Source organism: Sarcophilus harrisii, chromosome 5 (genome assembly GCF_902635505.1).
Source record: "Sarcophilus harrisii chromosome 5, mSarHar1.11, whole genome shotgun sequence".
Taxonomy (NCBI): domain Eukaryota; kingdom Metazoa; phylum Chordata; class Mammalia; order Dasyuromorphia; family Dasyuridae; genus Sarcophilus; species Sarcophilus harrisii.
The window spans coordinates 226,496,706-226,514,261 of NC_045430.1; the positions used below are offsets into that span (position 1 = coordinate 226,496,706).

At 35.1% G+C, this 17,556-nt stretch overlaps 1 protein-coding gene across 7 annotated transcripts in view; it reads left to right on the forward strand.

Moving 5' to 3' along the window:
* The window catches only part of MPP7 (membrane palmitoylated protein 7), a 227,991-nt gene that overhangs the window by 64,815 nt on the left and 145,620 nt on the right, over positions 1 to 17,556 (forward strand). For 6 of the 7 annotated variants that reach the window (XM_031939802.1, XM_031939805.1, XM_031939799.1 and 3 more), the window contains one exon: positions 14,769 to 14,887. The exons of the other annotated variant lie outside the window; for it this stretch is intronic. In XM_031939802.1, coding sequence (XP_031795662.1) covers positions 14,769 to 14,887 — 119 coding nt within the window. The remainder of the gene's footprint in view (positions 1 to 14,768; positions 14,888 to 17,556) is intronic. 7 annotated transcript variants of the gene reach the window in all.

Genomic DNA, 17,556 nt, shown 5'->3' on the forward strand with positions numbered 1-17,556 from the left:
TGAAAACATCTCTAGTGGTGGTATATTTTTCCATCTGAATTAAGAATTTTTTGAACAGTCCAACACAGATGCTACATTTGTGAAAACTAGAAGTAGTTGGAAACAGATGCCAAGAACCCCAAAAATATATTGACAAGATATATATGATAGACAAAATCTAATAAGATGGGGTTTAATAGTAAATGAGACATATTTTATATGATGAGATGAATACAGGATGAACAACTTTTGGTTAGAAAATTATTTTTTTATGCAAAAAGATACAGGTGTTTTAATGGACAGCAAGAGTGACCTAAACAGCTTGGTAACCAAAAAAGCGAGCATAATTTTTTACTACATTGAGAGGGCATACTGCTCATAATGAAAAAGGTATAATAGTCTGTGTTGCATTTTTTTGGGTTAGATAATAATCTGATATATGATTATTATGTTCAGGTCTGCATAACACATTTTATAGGGTTATTGACAGCCTGGAGAATGGCCAAGGAAGGATTTAGCCATCATGTTGTATGAGTATTAGCTGAAGGAGATGGGGGTAGTTAGTATCAAGAAGAATACTTGGGTTGGTGGGTACATCTTACCTTCAAGTATTTGAAGGATTGTCATGTGGTTGTGGGAATTGTTCTCCTTGGCCTATGAGAGTAGAAGCTAGGGATTACTGAGAGGCAGAAATAGACTTGATAACAAGAAAAAAAAGTCAGTGACAATTTTTGTTGTTCAGTCCATCATGTCTAAGAGTAAAGTAAGCCAGCTTGGGAGATTGTGTATTTCTTTTGACTGGATTTATTTTTGTTCAGTTTATTGAAATAGGGTTATTTGACTAGGCTATCAGGCAATGAGGACTTACAGTAGTTGAATGGACGGGTGGATTAGTGCTCTGAGGGACCTTTGAATTATGAAATTCTGTGATTCTAAAATGTACTTTGTTTTTGTCTAACACAGTGCCTTGAACATATTAATACATATTTTGAGAGTGAATTTTTAAAATTTATATGGCCCAAATACTCAAAGTACATATTTTGAGAGTGAATTTTTAAAACTTATATGGCCCAAATACTCAAAGTACATATTTTGAGAGTGAATTTTTAAAAATTATATGGCTCAAATACTCAATGCCTTATACTCACATGTATTTAGTATATTATTTATCATCTTCAAGGACACATTTCATTCCTCAAATTACTCAAACTAGAAAATATAGAAGAGAATATAATAGCCCTTTATTACATGCAACTCCAAAAATAATTTTAAAAATTTCAGACGGGGTGCATATTTCTATCCAAGTCTTATCTTTCCATTATTATCTTTTTAATGTTTTAAACAGAATTTTAAAATTTAAATTAAAAGAAGCAAATTGTGGGAAGGTTTTTTATTTTAAATGTTTCAGATGCTTTTCAATTTTTCTCTTCAGATGTATTTTTTTATTATAACAGATGACATCAAAAGATGTATGCTTGAAAAGTGTATTCTTCTGGAAAGTCCTAAAATATATTTTAAATGAGAAAAATTGAAGCTTGTTATAAATAGCAATGAGTAGTACTGATTGTTTTACCTTTGACAGAGTGGAAAATTTAAAGGTTGGTTTGTCCTATTTTGTTAATACAATAAAATTTTACAGTGTTGTTCTGGGCTTAGATGTATGTTCTTTAGTGTTTATTACCCCTGAGTTATAGTAAAATTTCTTTGGTCTTATGCCTGGTTCTATATTATATGGAATACAAATGGCAAAACTAACAAGAAGGAAAAACAAATGAATGTAAATTTTGCAATATTTTTTGGTGTCTTTTATATACTGTTCCTAAGAACTTTGTTTTATAATATGTAACAATGATGGAACGCAGAGACCAGATTTTTTTTCATTTAACACTGGTTATAGCTTCCCCAGACTTGTCCTAATAACGAAGCTATGAGGGATATGACAAGAATGGTGATATTAAATTTCTCTAGACTAACAGTAAATTTTTCCATCCTGATGTCAAGAATGTTGAGCATCTGGAATCTGCAGGCAGTGTGTGGTTCACTACGGGAATACTTGCATCTAATTCTTAGCCATTTATTTTTCTCCTAGGATCTACTGTCCTTTGTAGAATATTACGATAATATGGAAATAATTTTTCAAAACTGGGAAAAATTGTGTTTCTTTTTGATTCTGATTTTTTTTTAAAAAACTTTATTCTGAAAAAGGGTATTATATTTGGAGAGTTGATTTACTTTTTCTAGTGTTAAATTTAATTTCTTAAGATTTTTATTAGGTCAAATTATATTATTCTAAGTTTAATGAATAGAAATGAATGACATTTAAAGACTATGAAAGAAATACTATCCTTAAAAAAGCTTAATAACCTGCATAATACTTTTCTTTCTGTTAGCTATTAAATATTTGAGTACTTATGGTTTGTCTCTAGCTAGCGTTGTATTCATATAGAATGTGATAGAATGTTATTCAGAAGATGGATTTCAGAAAAGTTGCCTTCACAAAGAGTTTTCTAGGACAACAAATATAATTTTCTCATTGGCCTTCATTATAAAATTTACCCTGTATCACCTTGATAATTCAAGGAACATATGATTTCAAATATAGGAACATTTCCTGAAGAGGTATAAGATACATTATACCCACATTTTTTCATCCTCTGTGACTCATCTGTGTCCTTCCATAAATTTTATATGGGAATCCTCTTAATATGATAGAGGCCTTCCATTCTATCTTTTGCCATTTCATGAATGTCAATAGATCTTATTGGGCTGACAATCAGTTAAATGCCACTCTCAATATATGACCTTCCATCTTCCTCTTTCATTTAGATGTCAATTTTATTTTGCTTACGTCTATGTACTTCCTATCATGTAACTGCTCATTGACTTTTAATTGATTCACAGTTTTCATCCTTTATGACCTATCACATTCCATGAGAGCCATATAGCATCACTACAGGAATACTGAGGTTAAAAAGATAGCCCTTTATCTAGCAGACAAGCTTGGGTTTACTAAAATCATTGGACAGGTATCTATTGTAATGTGTCCTGCAGTCTTCCTTGAGCCTTCTGGTTCCAGTTCATGCTTGTATATAAAGTCTTTCTACAACATATGTACTGATAGACTGTATGGGTTCTCTGTCCAATTCCCTGTCATGGTCTGAGCAATAGACATTCTTTATCTACTTGTAGATAGTTAAGGTCAAAGTCTTTTGAATGATTACAAATAACTCTGCACCCTTCTGGGGAGCTTGTTATTGTTCAGTCATTTTCAGTTTTGTCCATCTCTTCATGGCCCTATTTGAAATTTTCTTGGCAGAAATACTGGAGTAGTTTGCCATTTCTTCTTCTTGCTCATTGTACACATGAGAAAACTGAGGCAAACAGGGTTAATGTCTTTCCCAGGATCACACAGCTAGTAAGTGTCTCAGGCTAGGTTTGAACTCAAGTCTTCCTAACTCCAAATTTGGCACTGTATTCACTGGGCCATCTGGCTGCTACCAGCTAAAGTTACAGATGAGGAAACTGAGACAAACAGGGGTAAGTGACTTGCCCAGGGTCACACTGTATCTGAGGACAAATTTAAACTCAGGTCTTTTCATTTTTGGTAGGGCTTTTTTTGCACTGAATCACCTCGCTGCCCATTTCATATGAATTACACTCATATGAAAACAGGAATATTTGGAGAACTTCAACAACTATTAGGAAATTATGCTTTTAATTGAACTCTGCAGGGAGCATCCTTTATGATATTGGTATCCTTTTATATTTCCTTTATGTTAATAACTATTCAACATATTTTATCATATAGAAATTTCTTGGTGTTTTACAAGTATTTTTGGGGGGGAATTAAAAAGTGCAAAATTTTTCTTTCACTCTCAGTGAGTGAAATTAATTTTGATGTAAGTAATGTAATTTGCTTCTTAATAAAGTATGGTTTTTTTGAAGATGAATAGTATGAAGTCATTGGTTGGCTTGTTTTTGCATTCTGTGTGCAGTCCCAGGTTGTGTGCTGTGTGGTAGGACAGACTGAGACATTTTCACACACTTTCAATCATGAATTAAAATCTCATTATGTAGCAAAGTGTTCTCTGACTGTGTGTCCAGTTTTATTTGGTAAACATTTCTCTATTTGTTTTCATAAGTGGTTTATACTTTGGAGATATTGATATGTAATACTTAAATTTGCCTCTTGCCTTCTGTCTGTCATTTGAATAGCTTTGTTATCCTTTTATTGAGCTATTTTAAAAATTTCAAACATGAAACTAATCCTCTAGTTAAGGAAGCATATAGAATCTGAGTTGTAAAGCAGGTAATTGGGATAAAACTTGGTGCTTTTAGTAACTCAGGTTTTATCAGTCCTTGTAAGATTAGTAAACTGGCAAGATACATGAGTTCAAAAGCATTTATTAAACATCTATTAATGTCTCAGACATTGTGGTAAGCACTGGATATATATGAGACAATCTCTACTCTCAAGAAGCTTACATTTTCCTTCTAATTCAGGTTATGGTGGTTACTGACCTAAAGATCATTCTCCCTCCTTTTTATAAAGGAGGTCACCTGGCTCACACTTTTTTTTTTTTTTTTGCAGCTCTTCCCTTTAACATTAGGGCTTTCAGTGTCTACTTACAAGTGACTCAGACTCTTCAAATTTCTCATTCCTCAGGTTCCCTAAATCCCATGGCCTTCCTTCCACCTCATTCACAAATAAAGGTGGGCTCACCTAAGGTATTATTATTTCTCTTCCTCATCCCCTCCTAAGTGTTCTACTTTTCTAATTAATAAACCCTGATATTATCCTACCCAAACATGAGCTCCTGTTGGTGATAGGTGAGATTTAAATTTGGGTCTTCCTGATTTGCAGTCCTGACACTCTGTCCATTGTGTCACCTAACTACCTTATGTTCTAATGATGAGAAAAATGAGTTTTGTGATGTATTCTTTCTAAAATTTCATAGTCTGCAATATATTGGGTAGTTAAAACAACAAACCACTTTTAACTTGAAATTGAAACACTCTCAGAATAAGACCTAGGATCTTGCCATAAAACAAAAATCAAAATGTCATTTGAATTGGAACCTCCCCCACCTTGGACTGAGCTGGGGTGGTGTTGCCAGAAGTTACATTTTTGTGATACTGTTTAGGCAGAATTGACATTATGGCATCTAACCACATGTACATGTAGCTAATGAGAGGCATAAAAAGTGATTTAGGTTTTAAATTTAGGAGGTTAAGACAAAGATGAACAGAAATAGGGAAATAGAGCAAGATGGAGTTCCATTTTGGAAATGTTTTATTTGAGGTGCTGACTAGATATCTATTGGAGATAAAAGAATCTATAGAGTAGCTAAGATAAGGCAGATATTAGAGTTTTGGAGGACAGGACGAGGACATAGCCAGAGAAGACAAGAAAAATCTAACAAAGAAAACCTAAGGAAAGAGAATCAAGACAGATTAGATAATTAACAAGGGTAGGTAACAAAAAGATCAAGAAAGATGAAGAGTGAGAATTAATTGGAAAGATATTGAGCTTTGAGTGAGCAGTTTCAATACAGCAAAGGGCTGGATTGTAAACTGGGGGTGAGTTGCAGCCACAAGAACAGTACTGCAAAATCCTTGTTGAAATATCTGTGCTGTGGTTTCAGAATAATTAGGAAGCAAAATCAGGTCTAACTATTACCTTTAGTGTTAAGGTACATTCCAAAAAAGTCTCATCATTTCCAGATTTTCTTCTCTCTAATCTGTTTTACATACTACTTCCATTGGAATCGTCTTATACTTCACTTTTCTTTTAATCCTCCCCAATAGCAAGCATTTATTTTCTGTCCCCTCCTCCAAAGTGAACCCCCATTTCTAACAAATATGAAATTATATTAAATAAATTTTCATATTGACCATATCTAAAAATGTACAATTCATTCTGCTTCTAGAGTTCATCACTTCTCTGTCAAGTGATCCTCAGTCTTCTAGAATCATGATTGGTCATCATATTGATCAGAGTTCTAATGACTTTCAAAAATAATTGATTTACAATGGTGGTTTTATTAGTTTAAATTGGGGTTTTTTCCTGCTTATTTCATTCTTCTGTTGATAAAAGTCTTTTCAGATTCTCTGAAAGTTCCCCTTTTTGTCATTTATTGTAACATTAGAATATCACTTTTTTCATATACCATAATTTATTCCGCTATTCCTCACTTGATGGGGGACTCCCTGAGTTACCCATTCTTTATTACTGCTATTCCAAAAAAAAAAAAGAGCTGTTATATTTACTTTTAAATATAGATCCTTTTCTTCTTTCTTTGAAAGACCTTTCACAATTTGCCTTTCTAGACATATTTCATGTTGGAATCTTTTACAAACTGTTAAGCCATTGGAGTAGATTTAATCTTAGAGTTATTTTGGGCCAGAACTTGAAACAAGGTACTAAGTAGAACTGATGGAAACAATGCTTGTGTTCACACCTTTAGAGAGCTCATAAGTATCTAAGTACTCAATGGAGTTCACACTTTTGGGAGAATTCAGGGCTGGCTTAGTCTGAATTCACACCTCCCTTGAAGTTCTTAGGACCAGAGAGCACTCTGGGAGATAACCCATAATCCCTGCCTCGAGAAGGAGGAGTTAACCTTTGGGAGATGATATATATGGAGGAAGCTCTTAGAGCTAAGGGGGAATTTCTCTGGAACATCGAAAGGGGTTGGAGGCAGAGCACTCGGGAAGAAAGCCTATAAGCCCTATCTTCGAGGCAAGAGAGATTCATTGCATCTTCTACCTTGGTGCTGGCTGGAGGCTGAAGAAAGCAGAGGCAGAAGCCAAGGACAAAGCTGCAAGAGCTCAAGCAGAGAGATAGGTCTCTGGGCTAACTGGGCTAATTTGGAAGGAGAAATAAACATTTACATTTTTACCACCTGGCTGCGATTTTGGAGTAATTATTTATTTCAACTGAGACTAAGGCTGCCTCCAGAAAACCTTCACATTTTGGTGCCCAACGTGGGGCTCAAACCCACGACCCTGAGATTAAGAGTCTCATGCTCTACCGACTGAGCTATGGGAGAGGTCTCATGGATGCCCACCTGCGTCCTTGATCATGAGTGACCTGGAAGCATGCTGGCATCCATGAATTTCATGTCATTTGCCACTACATAAAGGACTGGTACAAATATTTTTACATATGTGGGTTCTTTTCCCTATTTTATGATTTCTTTGGGATACAGGCCCAGTAGAGACACTGTTGGATCAAAGGTTGTGCATAGTTTGATCTTTGGGCATAGTTTCAAATTGTTGGATCCAAACAGTTGGATCATTTCATAACTCTACCAAAAATGCGTTAGTGAAGGACATCTATTCTAATTAGGGAACAAAAGACACAGGAGGGTTGCCAGGGGGCAGTGTTTTAAACAGGGAAGTCAGAGATAATAGTAATTGGCATTATAGAGCAATTGATTGGAATAATAGAAATTTCTACTCTTTTAGGAATAGTAGTGTTGATTTGTTCTCAGAACTAGAGTGGACATTTGTGGTTCTGGATCTGGGCTAGATAAGACAAAGAAGGTTTCTGAGGAGTAGGACTCCAAGTTCTGGGGAGGAGTTCATTCTTTTTATTACAGTTATGTATATCCCTGTCTTATCTTCCTCAAGAGAATTGTTAGTCCCTTAGCCCTAGAGATTGCCATTTTTTATTCATTGCCCCTGCTGTGGTAGTCCAAAAACCTTTTTTTTGTTTTGGGGGCTGAATCCCCCTACTTTGGGGGGATTAAATAATAATAGCCTTTCATTTTTCAAAATATATGCAAAGATAGTTTTCATCATTCACCCTTGCAAAACATTGTATTCCAAATTTTTCTCCCTCCTCCCTATTCCCCCTTTCCTGGACAGCAAGTAATCCAATATAAGTTTTTTCTTCTCCTCCTCTTCCCCCCACCTCTTTCATGTCCATCAGAACTGATCATTGTATAATCTTGCTGTTGCCATGTACAATGATCTCCTGATTCTGCTCCTTTCACTCAGCATCAGTTCATGTAAATATCTCCAGGCCTCTCTGAAATCATCCTCCTGATCGTTTCTTATAGAACAATAATAATCCATAACATTCATAGATCATAACTTATTCAGTCATTCTCCAACTGATGGGCATCCACTCAGTTTCCAGTTCCTTACCGCTACAAAAATGATCCCCTCTTTTTTGAATAAGTTATCTCTAATACTTTTCTCCCCTCATTTTTGACAGTCCCTTTCCTTTTCTAGAATCTTCCATGCTGGAAGTTCCCAAATTGAGTTCACCCTTGTGAAGGAAAAAAAAATCTGATGACTCTAATATGCTAGAGACCCTACTTTTGCCTATAAAATGTTGTTGTTGAGTTGTTTTCTGTCATGTCTGATTCTTCCTGACCATATTTGAAGTTTTCTTATCAAAGCCACTGGAATGGTTTGCCATTTGCTTTTTAGTTCATTTACAGATGAGAACAAACAAGGTGAAATGACTTGCCCAGACTCACACAGTAAGTGTGTGAGCCCAGTCTGCCACTCTGACCGGTAGATCTCCTAGTTGCCCCCAGCCTCACATAAAATATCTAGCTCTCATTCTGATCTGGGAGTAATCTTGTGTGAGACAAAATTCTGGCACTCTCTCTCTAGACTAGGAGGAATAACAAGAGACCATTATGTGTCAGATCTAGAGAGTACATTTACACATCATTGTGTACACATCATTGATCTCTTTCATTTTCCTGTCATGGTCTGATATTTGTCCCATCCACAGCCTAATTTCCTTGTTGCTGGTTTAATAGTGAATACATCTTGTCTCTCCAAAGCTCTAGCTGCATCTTTGTCTCCCTGGTGACTATTGTCCATATGTATCTTTATGCTCCTTCTCATGGGCATCCTCAAAGCAAATGACATAATATTTGTAAGGCTCTTAGCACAGTGCTTGGCTATAGTGTATGCTTAATATATATTTATTCTCTTCCCTGTCAAGTTAAGCCACAAATAGTCCCCTTTGTAAATGTGCCAAATTAATGCCTATTGCTCATCCAAGTTTTCTGTGGAAATATCTAAATTACAAAAATATAATTTTAGTAGTCTTTGATACCATAACCTAGCTTAGTCGCTTGCACATAGGGAACACGTAATATTTCTTGAATGAAATTTGATACCATAGTGTTCTGTGGTTTGTACACTTATATTTGAATTTTTATTATATTTATTTTTGTACTTTGCATCTCATACATTATGTTCAAATGTCTACTAGCCTCTAATATCAAGACACTTATTAATTGTGTGATCCTTCATAAGTCACTTAATGTTCCTTGGGCTCAGTTTTCTCATCTGTAAAATAGAGGTAATTATAACACTGACTTCATATGGTATAGTTTAAATGCTTGCAAACTTTGAAACATTATGGAAATGTAAATCTTGTCATTATTATTATAAAGTTAGGAGTGAAAATTAGGAGAGAAATGAGATTGTAGGATGACAATATGAAGGGCAAATTTCTTTAGTAGCATAGGGTTTAAGTAAGCATATTATGGAGGAGCTAGTAGAGAGGAGAGAATGAAGATGCAATGGAGAAAATTAGTGACTAATGTGCCAACATCCTGGGTGTGATGAAATGTGATTATATCAAAAGTATAAACTTAGCTGCACAAAAAGTATTTTAGATTAAAGTGGAAAAGGAAGAAAGTTATAAATATATTCACAGATACACATCAGAGTTTAAATTTGAAAGAAAGAATTTGTAAATCAGTTCATTGCCACTTGTGCTAAATTTAGCCTGACAACCAAGATCAACAGCATGAGACCCATCCATAGGTAGAACCATCAGTTACAGGAAATGAAGAAATTTTGAATGTTTTGATAAGTTTGTTTATCTTGGTGCATTATATTTGCAGGAATATCCACATGGATAGGGAGACTGAGGCACAAAATGCCAGAGTTAGCCCAGCATTTGGGAGGCTCTGCTTAGGTTCAGTTCCAAACTAAAGGTCTAGACTGCTGTGCTGATCTCATTGTTGCTTGCCTTTGAAACCTGAACAGTGTACCGACTTCATGCTAGAAAATTGAACCATTTCCATTTGAATTGTCTCAGGAAGATTCTGATGATTACTCAGCATGATAAGCTATTGAATACTGAGGTCCTCTCTCAAGTATTCAAAATATTCAGACTCTATTGCAGAGAGCACAACTCCATTGGGCCCGCCAAATTGTTCAGATAGCACAATGTTTGTGGTTTGCCTAAAAGACTATTTTGTGGAGAACTTAACACTGGGCAAGTGCCCACATGGTGGTCAGAAGTGATACAAGGACACTTTTTAGGTCTCTCTAAAGAATTTTAGTATTGATTATGAGAAATGGGAGACACTGGCACAAGACTGTCCAGGATCGTGTGTCTGTGTCAAAGAAGGTGCTGTGCCCTCTGAGCCAAGCACAAAGGAAAGATGAGATGTGCAAATCTAGACATCTCTCTATTCCAAATTTCAGGTGGACCTCTAATTTCTTCCACCTACAATATCTTCTGATGTCTACTCTTGCTTTGACTTCTTTCTTCCCTCCTCAATCTTAACCCAGTATAGCCATTTTAACCTTAAACTGCCTTCTGCTTTTAAATCTTTTCCTCCCCCTACTTGCTTACCCTATTGCCTCTCAGTTTGATTTTTAGCTCTGGTTTACTCTTACTATCTGCCACATCTACCCTACTTATTAGCTAGTGAATGCTATGAGAGGAAATCTTCTACCTTTCAAGACTGGATACTTGGCAAATTTATTATCTAACCTCAACTGCAACAAGGCAGTTCATTTTAATTCCTCCTTAACTGATTATCTTACTTCTCACAGAAGTTTTCTAAAACTCTTCCTAGTCTTAATCCTCCCATAGAAGGCTTTTCCCAGAGAAGGCTCTGTCCTCCCTCATCCCTACCCTTGACCAGGGACTTCACTTTTTACTTTATTAAGAAAACTGAAACCTTTTGACATGAAGTTACTTTTTCTTCATTTTCTTTGTCTCAAAAATTGTCTTAATTCTCTATATTTTAGAAATGAAGCCTTTATCAGGCCTTTAACCCTTAGATGTAATTTCCCCCTCAGTTTTCTGTTTCCCTTTTAAACTTGGCTGCATTGGTTTTGTTTGTACAAAAACTTTTACATTTAATATAATAAAAATTATCCATTTTTCATTTCATAATGTTCTCTAGTTCTTCTTTGGCCATAAAGTCCTTCCTTCTCCACAGATCTGACAAGTAGATTATCTCTTGCTCTTCTAATTTGGTTATAGTACCATCCTTTATGTCTAAATCATGAACCCATTTTGACCTTATTTTGGCATAAGGTTTTAAATGTTGGTCAGTGTCTACTTTCTGCCATAGTACTTTCCAATTTTCCCAGCAATTTTTGTCAAATAGTGAATTCTTTTCGGAATCTTTGAGTTTATTAAACACTAGTTTATTATGCTCATTGATTATTGTTCCACATATATTCTTAATCCCATCTCCTGTTTTCTTCAGCTGATTGTTACTTCATTCATCCCCTCTCAGTTTTTAGGACTTTATTCTCTCTTATTATTAGAATATACATTTAAACATACCTGAATCTTTTGTATCCTTAAAGAAACCTTCACTGGACCCTTAAACCACTGTTTTATATTGCTCTTTTTTTTTCTCAGTCAAATTTCCTGAAAAAGCTGTCTTTGCTTGCTGCCTTTACTTGTCCTCTCACTTCTCTCCACTGCCCTTTTTTTCACTTGCTTCTTAGCCCTTTGCAATATGTGCTTTACTTTCATTCCTCAACTGAGACTGTTCCCTCCAGAGTAATCAGTGATTTTACTTGACAAATCTTACTTTTATCAGTCCTTATTCCTCTCAGCCTATCTGCTGCATTTAATACTGTTATTTTTACTTTTTCCAATTCTTTCTCCTCTTTGAATTTTTATGGTTTTATCCTGGTATACCTTCCATGCATTTGGCCATTCCTCCTCTTTTGCCTTATCTTCCATGTTATACTCCTTAACTAACAGTGAGTTTTACCAAGATTCATTCCTAGGGCCTTTTATCCCTCTGACCTTTTAAGAATCTCATTAGTTTCCATGGGTCTAATTATGATCTTTTGGAGATGATTTAAAGAAGTAAGTGTGTGTGTGTGTGTGTGTGTGTGAGAGAGAGAGAGAGAGAGAGACAGACAGACATTATATACTTTGTCCATGTTATATATTTATTCATATATACACATATACACATGTGTATTTTATATATATATTTATATAGGTATTTCATCTGTCTACTCTACTAAGCTTCCCGATTTTTATTGAAGATATCACCATCTTTCTAGTTTCCTAGGTTTGTAATCTAGTCATTACCAGTTCCATATTTGACTCTGACTACTCTCCTTAGTTGCTAAATCTTTACTTCTGTAACATCTCTGACATTGAATCTCCCCTCTACTTTTTAGTACTTCCACCTTACTTCAAGCACTTATTATTCTTCAACTAGATTCTTTCAATGAGACTTAAGTCTCTCACTTTTCTAGTCTAGCTTACATTCCACTGCCAAATTAATTCTCCTTAAACACAGATGTTACCATATGACTACCATACTCAACTTCATTGGCTTCCTTTTTTTTTTTTTTTGCTAGGGTTAAATATAAAACCTAATACTATCCTAGATTGCTGGTCTCCTTATACATAACTTCCCTACCCTTATTCTGGGATCCAGCTAAATTGGCCTCTGTTTCTCATACATGACATTCTCTCTCCTGCCCCAGTGCTTTCTTACTGTCTGTCCCTCATGTTTTGAATGCTTCCTCATTACTTCCACATTCTAGAGTCCATCTAAGAGAGGGACATAACACAGCGCTTAAGTATCATCATCTACACAATCCTTTCCAAAACCGCCTAATTGTGTCATGCCTTCCCTCAGAAATTAGTTCGTATGTAACCATTTTGTATATATTTGCTTTAATTTACTTTATATTGATGGTGTGTGTGTGTGTGTGTGTGTGTGTGTGTGTGTAGGTGCTTGTTTTCTGTTCCTTTAAAAGGTAGATTTCTTGAGGGTAGGGATTATTTCATTCTTTGTACCGTTCTTTGTGTCTCTAGCACCTAGCATGGTCCCTGACAAATAGGGGCTTAGTAAATACTTATTGGTTGAGAATTTCAAACTTTTTCAGTGATTTGACCAGTTTTCCCAAACTTCACTCAGAGCTTCATATCCATGTTAATTCCTTTTAAGGTCTTCTGATTTGCTTATTAGAAAAATCCTTCTTTGTCATTATCTGTTTAATGCATGTATCCGTTTATATTAGGTGAATAGTAGTTTGTTTCAATCAAATTACTGTGAGCCAACAATTTAGTTTGACTTTGTGATCTTTGGTATTTTATATCATGTAGAATTGTAGTGTTTTTTGAGTTACAGTTATCAGATGCTCTCTGTTTATGTACACACATATATTTATATACAAAATTTTTGAAGTATAAGAGTCTATTTAATTAGCATTCAAGATCCTTGTAGGAAATGAACATAAATCATCCACGACAATTGGACAACAGAATGTTAATTTAAAGGAATCCCCTCCTTTTTTCTAGAATAGTATGTTTTTATAACCAATGATAAAAGAAAACTTGATTAAGTCAGTCTTTGAATTTCATCATTTAATTTCTAATTAATTTTTCACTTTCTTTTCAATGCTACTTTGAAATATTACAGATTAATGGAATATTTTAATCATATTTTATAGAGTTTATATACATAATCATCATTCATTCATAATTTACCATAATGTGCCTTCCTAGTTAAATATCTTGTAAAGCTGTCCTTGTGATGAACAGCAATATTTACTCAGACTAAAAATAAGAGCTGTGCCCTGTGTAAGTAGATCCCAAGAGGTTATTGGTGTTTTTGTAGACAGCAGACAGAGAAAAAGGTATTTTGTCCTTTTTACCCCGAGTAATCCCACTGGAAAATTAAACATGTGCTATGAATTGATATCAACCCATGCCAGGTTACCTCCCTAAACAGGGCTCCTGCGAGCACTGTTTCTACATTTCTTGGACAGCAGTATGATGGCCTCTGCATGATGGATAGTTTCTGCTACTGTGGAGTACTGTGCTGCTGTCTGTCCCCAGGAGACTTTCAGTGAGGCGTGCCACCAATAACTAGGGGCAGCAGCTCCTTTAACTCTTTCAGGGGATATTGGCAGAATTTTTGCAAGCTTGAGTATCAGAGTCAAACTTAAACACGATTTGCTTATAATGGCGAGCCAACTCTTACAATGGTGAGCCATGTATTTTTTCCCTTTTGGAACTTTATTTTGGACTATAGATAAGACTGATGTTTTTAAAAGCAGTGTATTAGCAAGAACTGTTTAGGCAAACCACAAGCTCTTTTTAATAGACGGACCTTTCCATTTTCTGTTCTTTTAAGGAAGTTTTTCCTATTCATGACTCATTTTACTCTTTGGCTAACATTAAGGGAAATGTAATAGTGATTAAGAAAAAGAATGTATGCTTTTTTTCTTTTTAATTCTTTGAAGATCTTTATACATTTTCTCTATAAGGTTACATAAATAGAAATGGTTAGAGAAATTTGACAGTTCTAATAAGGGTAAAAACTATTGCATTTTTACAGGCTTCTTAGGAACTTAAAACAAAATGCTTGCTCTGCTTCTTTAGACAAATGTTTTGCTTGATGGCTCAGACTTCTTATCCAGTTAGAATGACATGCCTCAGGCAGCCAGTTACACAGACCTGTGAAGTAAAATTAATGAGATCACCCTTAGATTACATTTTGTGTTTTATTTTCACTTTATAGGTCTGTATGAAATGCTGACTGCACTGCCAGCCCAGCTGCAGCCACATGTGGACAGCCAGGAAGACCTAACCTTCCTCTGGGATATGTTTGGTGAAAAAAGCCTTCATTCACTGGTGAAGGTAAACCACACTGAAGTCAGATTCTCTTTGAGAAGAGCATATGGAAAAATGTTTTGAGCGCCATCTAGTAAACCAGCGATCAGATTGTTGCTCCCTGAAAACAAAACAGCCTTGTTTCAACTCACCAAGTTTCTGACAGGGGTGGAAGTTGTTAAAGATTCCACTAAAAATACATAGATGATTTCACTTAATAGTGATGTTTTGGCAGTGTATACTAATGCAGCAAACATATGTTTGCCTTTGTTTAGAAAAAGAGTATGAAATAGCAGGAAATTTTAGACTTCTTTATGGTCAACATTCAGGAGCTGGAGTTTAGCTTAAATAAATAAATGTTCACAGCAAAAATTAGAAGGAATATATTTTCTGAGGTCAAGTATGGCAACAGTTCTGTAGCCACATTAATTTAAAATAATTTCCTTTAACAAAATCAACTGAAATTCTAGTAAGCTCTTTCTTTTACTGGCATTCCTCCACTGAAAATGGTATTTTGTATAAAACATATTGCAGTTAATATGAATAAAATCAGTTTGGGAGATGATTTCATTGAAGTGTTTTTGCCATGAAAATGATCAGGAACCAGAAATCAAACCTTGACACATAAGTATGCAAAGCAATCCTGGTAATGGTCAAACTGCTTAAAATAGTAAAAGGAAACCAAGTAGCTTACTGGAAAATGTACTACCCATGCTTCTGGAAATATCAATTGAGTTTTCTCAGAGAGTTTTAACTCAAGCTGAAGGCAAATTTAGAGGGCTCCGTTGATTCTGTAGGAGGTGTAGTAATCCATGCCACAGAAATACCCGAATCTATACATAATTCAGCAAAATTTGTTATGGTTGTCAGTTGATAGAAGAAGTTTAGAATTTGGAAATAGCACTTGAAAATGAATAACCTCAGAAAATGAATAACTTCACTATCCATCTGTGATAGAATTCTCACCACAGTTTTTTTGTGTTTTGTAAATTGAAAAAAAATTTTTTGTTTTTGCTTTTCAAGCAGTGGCAATTTGCACAGAGAATAAATAATGCTTATGCCTATAATATGTAAAATGCTTTAATGGCAAGGTGTGTATATATACATACATATATATATGTGTGTGTGTGTGTGTGTGTTTGTATCAGTTTTATTATCTCAGAACATTAAAAACAAGAAAATTACTGTAGGAAAGAGATTTTTAGATTGTGGTAGCTATTAAAATATGTTATTAACAAGTGAAACTTTTGGTCAGTAATTGTCTTGGTTTACATTAGTCTTACTGGTCCAAGTCAGAGAAATTAGAATAGGAAAACATTAATCTTTTTATAAGTTTTATAAGGAAAACATTAGTGGAATATATGGTGCCAAAAAAACCATCTTTTTTGGGTCTAGATTCATGGTATCATTGGTATAAATCATTGCCAGTGTGAAAACTCCTAATGATACTCACAAGTAACTTGCAAGTTATAGTCTGAGCAAGTGGCCTAGGACACTGAAGTTCAGTGATCTTTCCATGGTCAGATAACTACTGAGGGGGGGCCTGGATGAGAATTCAACTCGATAGTTTCAAGTCCCATCCTTTATTCATGATGCCATTCTGCTTCTTCATTTAAAAAACAACAAAAATACATTAAACATTGAATTAAAAAAATTACAGTTGTAGTGAAGGCAGCACAACAAAATCTGGAAAATGTAGCTGTTTTAAATAGAAAGTAGCTTATTTACTTTCAAATAGAATTTCTTGCTATGTTAAATAAATAAGGACATATACCATCTTTTAATAGTATTTTCTTCTACTATCAGATAAAGTTTATCTTTTATCTGGTCTATTTATTAAATTATACAAAGAAAAAAAGTAATGTCTGCAAAAAATGAGCTTTTAGCTGGTTCTAGCTTCAAATTATTGGAACAAGCTACTAGGTTGCCAAAATGTATGCTATCAAGGATCCTATTTTAATACTGGATAATAACATACATTTCATAATATATTTCAACACAATAAAATATATTTTATTCAAAAAGTTACATTTGGAATCAGTTAACATCTTTTTTTTGGAACTCATGCCTGTGTGGTGAGTGAAGATATTGATTTGGAAATTAGAAGTGATCCAGTTCAAGATTTTTGCTCTATCCTGACATTTTCATGACTTAATCTTAATTTGAATATGTGAAAATATTGTTAAACTACCACAAGATAATTCTCATATAGTGGTAAATTTTTAACTTTTTGTGATTTATTTATCTAAAAAAATGTTATTCATCGGATCCTTAGTTATCAGGAAGAGGCACAGATAGCCAGTTATTTCACAACTAATATGCTGCTTTAAGATGTTCTCAGCTATGCTAATACAATAAATAAGCTTATTGAAGTAATGCTAGAATGTTTATACAGGGGTACCTCAGCACTTATCTGCTTTGAAACTTGTCAAATTCCTTCCCAGGGAAGGAGAATGATGTGTAGGACTGTCAGGTTGGAGCCCATGATTCTGAGCTCGTGTTCCTGAGGACAAGGTAGCTGAGCGTATGGTCTCCTGTCTCCCAAAACAGTAGTGCTGAAAGGGGCAGGGAGCAGCTGGTGTGCTCCGCAGGAGGAGAAGCAGCAGGGGCAGTGATGCAAGCCCAGGTGACCATGGTGGTGGTGGCGGTAGAGTAGGCCCTTGGGCTCTGGGTAGCCCTGAGTTCTGGGTTGCAGA